This window comes from Vicia villosa, linkage group LG1 (assembly GCF_029867415.1).
Source record: "Vicia villosa cultivar HV-30 ecotype Madison, WI linkage group LG1, Vvil1.0, whole genome shotgun sequence".
In the NCBI taxonomy this organism is placed as follows: Eukaryota; Viridiplantae; Streptophyta; class Magnoliopsida; order Fabales; family Fabaceae; genus Vicia; species Vicia villosa.
Genome location: NC_081180.1, coordinates 17,799,519 through 17,803,784, shown reverse-complemented (window position 1 = coordinate 17,803,784; position 4,266 = coordinate 17,799,519). Strand labels below are relative to the sequence as shown.

The 4,266-nt window shown below is 37.6% G+C and overlaps 1 protein-coding gene across 1 annotated transcript; it reads right to left on the bottom strand.

The window, feature by feature from the left end:
- Nucleotides 1-916: 916 nt before the first annotated feature.
- LOC131629954 (uncharacterized) lies at nt 917-1,549 on the bottom strand. The gene is made up of 2 exons (XM_058900759.1): nt 1,363-1,549; nt 917-1,193 (listed from the first exon to the last, which is right to left on the bottom strand). The coding sequence occupies exons 1-2, from the start codon at nt 1,500-1,502 to the stop codon at nt 1,064-1,066; spliced, it is 270 nt and encodes an 89-aa protein (XP_058756742.1). The 5' UTR covers nt 1,503-1,549; the 3' UTR covers nt 917-1,063.
- Between the last annotated feature and the right edge of the window lie 2,717 nt (nt 1,550-4,266).

Here is a 4,266-nt window from a genome sequence, read left to right as displayed (position 1 = left end):
TCGGAGTCAATTTTTAATATTTTTTCCCCTCAACTCAAAACACACCTGAACTTCCTGCCACAACTCAAAACACACCTGAACTTGATGGAGTTCATTAGGCTCTTCCTGCCACAAGTCAAAATTTTGCTGTCGATGGTTATGTGCCAAAGCCAAGCCTAAACTTGATGGAATTTACTAGGCTCTTCATGCCACAAGTTGAAATTTTGCTGTTGATGGTTATGTACCGAAACCACACTATTAATACTGGAATGTGTTAAGGTGCAACACAAAGTCACAGAGAATGCAGCTATCTCAGTATTGTAGCTTTTCAAAAAGCTAGATAAATAAGCATTTTTTTAGTCCGGAGCTTAGTCATGAACATCGAGCTCTTCTGTCGACACTCAACAGACCAGAAGATGGTGGAATTTCAACATGCTACAATTGCTTGCCAATTGAATAAACTACTTGTAGTGTATGAAAGCAAGGAGAAAATAAGAATTAGATACCATGGAAATGGTATTACAGGAACATGTCTATAGTGAAGTTGTACATATAATTGAACTGTAAAACACAGTACAGCACAACTTGCCAAAGTTTTCAGCAAACTTATCTTAAAGCAGTTGCATTTTCCTGCATTTGTCGCAGTTGCAGGTAATCCCCATTTTGATGGATCAACATGTGATTTACACGACGGCAACAAATGCAGGAAATCGACTGCAGGCATTGTGATAATCAGCTGTCATATGAAGCATAGACACAAACACAGACCCCAGACACAACACATGCACGTTGACACTGATAATAATTTGAAAAAAACGAATGAATTGAACGTAATCACAAGTGTCAGTGTTGTGTTGGTGTCTGACACGGAAGCAGTGTCGGTGCTATAAAGTGGTTAGAAATCAGAGAACTGAGTTAGGGTTGAATATGAACAATATCGAGCAATGGTAGAAAACCATAAAGCAACAATCATAATCAGTAAGTATCTCTAAGAATTGAGCAAAATTCACATTTTTTTTTCTCAAGCTAAGATTTATATGAAACTAAACCCTAACCAAATCAGTAAGTGAAATCAAAATTTGTTTCAGCTAAGTTTCTTGAGAATCTTAGAAGCCCAACGCTTAACACGTCCTCTGAGTGTGTAACCAAAAACAACTCCACCAACAAAGAAAATTGCACAAAGCTTAGAGCATGTCCAGTAAGAGAGAACTTGTCTGCAACAACAAAAAAATCGATTATTCTAATTTCCAAGTCAAAACATAGTGAATTTACATAAAGAACAGTTAAATTGAAGTTTCCACAAAGAAAAAACTGGAAAAATTAGCATTGATTTTGTTGAATTTAAACTAAGGTAAGGTGAGAAGAAGAAAGAGAGAGTCATGCCTGGATGATCTGGTGGCTAAGACATAGGATGAATCGTAAGGAGGTGGTGCTAATCGGCTACCGGCGTTGAGATCTAAGCTCGACGGCGGTGTTTTGTGGTCGCCGGAAACCTTAACGGCGGTTCTAACAGCACCGTTCATTGCTACAAACTACAGTGACAAATCTACTCTAAAGTTCATTAGTAATGTTTCATAATAAATGAAAAGAAAAATAGTTTTAAAATAACATTATTTTCGATTTTTTAAGTAATAAAATTATAATAATGCAATAAAATATTTTTTTTAAAATATATTTTGTTTGGTATAAAATAAAAACTATTGTCGGGCCGGTCATCTCCCTTTTTAGTTTGACCACCACAAGACAAAAGGTTCTAGTATCAGATCAAGTATACATTAAGTTTCTAGAATATTCAACATATCACTAGACCATCGTAGACCCGGATGCCCGAGATCCATACATCTAATATATCCAACGGTTCTACGCATTCTACACCTGAAAGATAGTGAGACACTTATTCTTCTTTCCTATATATACAGAATGATGTCATTTCAGGTAACAAGTTTCAAACACAGTTTGAGTACTCTCTTATCATTCACATATTGGCTTGAGCGTCGGAGTGCTAACCTTGCAGGCACACCCCCCGTTTTGTCGCATCGAAAGTTCTCTTTCGCCACAACTTCTGCAACTCTATACATTTTTGGTTCTAGAACATAACATTGGTGCCATTTATAGAAATCAACTTATGATTCCCGTGTATCCTTCAAGAACAACTAATTCTCAACCCGAAGAAAGTTTCATACCAATAGCAAGTGAGCATAGACGATAACCTCTCCAAAGATGTTAAAAAAGACAGATTCAAATCAGATTCCTCATGTATCATCGTTGATCGACACATTTCGGAGTGTCACCGCATCCAACACTTCGTCGCCTTTCGATTTCTTCTTGCTAAACACTGATCCGAAGTTCTAGCAAAACGATTGATTAAATTTAAGGTTCTTGGATTTGGAAAAGGTCGGCGAAATATCAAACTCCGATCTACCTTTTGTTATCACAATTGTTATCACTAATTTAACCTTAACGAGATTCCTAATAGATAACAACAGTTCTTGTAATGTCCTTTACAAAAACACACTGGAATCGTTAGGTCTTTGTCGAACAGGTTTGAGTCCATCTGAGGGAGAAGATTTGTTAGCCTTCAACGATTCAATAAATCATCCTTGTGGAGCTATAGCTCTAACATTATCAATCAGAGTAGGGACAAGGCAAATAATGATGACTATTATATTCCTTCTGATATAGTGTAAAAGCGCATTCAAAGGCATTCTTGAGAGGTCCTTCATTGCTAAACTAGATGAAGTTCCCTCTACAGACCATTTGAAGATATCCTATCACGACGGTAGAGGAGCACTAGCCATTATAAACGCGAATTTATAATAAGCAAGGAGAATCAAGAGAAGAATCCACAAAGATATTCTGACATTAGCGTCGAAGAATTGTACAAGCTCAATCTCGACGCGTGGAAGAGAGAAGTCAAACCTACCCCGGACAGAGAATTGGAATTCGTGCAACTACGAGATAATTCGTTCAGGTCATCCAAAATTGGATCTAGGATTTCCCAAGATATAAGATTCATGCTAGCCAAATTCCTCCAAGCAAATGTCGACATCTTTGCTATCTCATCACACAAGATGACTGACATAGATCCACAAATGGCTTGTCATCAATTGAACCTAGACGTCGAGTCCAGGTACGTGTCCAAAAAACGAAGAAAACAATCTCTTGAAAAGGCTAAGGCTATTGAGAAAACAATTAAATATCTATTAGACACCAAGTTTATTTTAGATCCAAAGTATATCGAATGGCTATCTAACTTGGTTCTAGTTAAAAATGCCTTAGGAAAATGGAAAATGTGTGTCGCTTATACTGACCTTAATCGTGTGTGTCCTAAAGATTCATATCCCCTCCTGAACATTGACCAACTTGTCGATAGTTCGACTGGCTACCAGATGCTATCTTTTATGGACGCATATTCCGAATACAACCAGATTCAATTTTACGGGCCCGACCATGTGAAAACTATGTTCATGACCGAATAAGCCAACTATCAGTATAATATCATGTCCTTCTGACTAAAGAGTACTAACTTACTAGAGAATGATGAATAAATTCTTTCGAGAAGAAATAGGGAAAACACTGGAAGTATACATGGATGATATGATCGTGAAATCTGGCCAACGTGTTATCCCGACTAGCCAGCACTCAGAGCCCCGGAATCAATCAATCGTTCGTCTATGAGACCAAGAAAATACCAAAAATAGAGTGATTAAGGGAAACCGTAATGACTATAAGTGCGCCAACCCTTACTTCCTGGATCACTCAAATCAAAGAGTACATTAAACACATGAATTTGGCTTCAGATCGATCAGAGGCCACACTCATAAAGAAAAAAGCTAGTGGATATACAATGGTTGTGGGAGTCCTATAAAAGATAGGTCTTTCCACCCCTTTTTAAGATGTCTAAAAAAGGTAGAAGCCAATTACGCCTTCTTAGAGGTACACGAGGGAATGACTAAGCAACATTTGGGAGTTGCCGCTTTAAACAAAATGGTCCTTATAGTAGGATATTTCTTGATGACCATGACTCAAGATGCCTGAGAATACATCAATAAATGTGATCAATGTCAACAACACATTGACGTCTTCAATGCCCCGTCAATCAAACTACACGTCCTTACCTCACCATGGCCTTTTATGCAATGGGGAATGGAACTTCTCGATCATTTTGCCTCACCTTTATACAAACAGATCTTGATATTTTTATAGACTTATCTACAACCAAAGATAGCGTTTACCACAAGTTAAGCTAACAAACCTTCTTAGAGATTTTTAGGCTGATCTCAATAA

Bases quoted from the DNA above. Each gene is read 5' to 3' on its own strand.
- LOC131629954 (XM_058900759.1), bottom strand. From the start codon at position 1,502: ATGAACGGTGCTGTTAGAACCGCCGTTAAGGTTTCCGGCGACCACAAA. The intron at 1,194-1,362 runs GCATGACTCTCT...TTGTTGTTGCAG, and splicing joins TTAGCCACCAGATCATCCAG to ACAAGTTCTCTCTTACTGGA.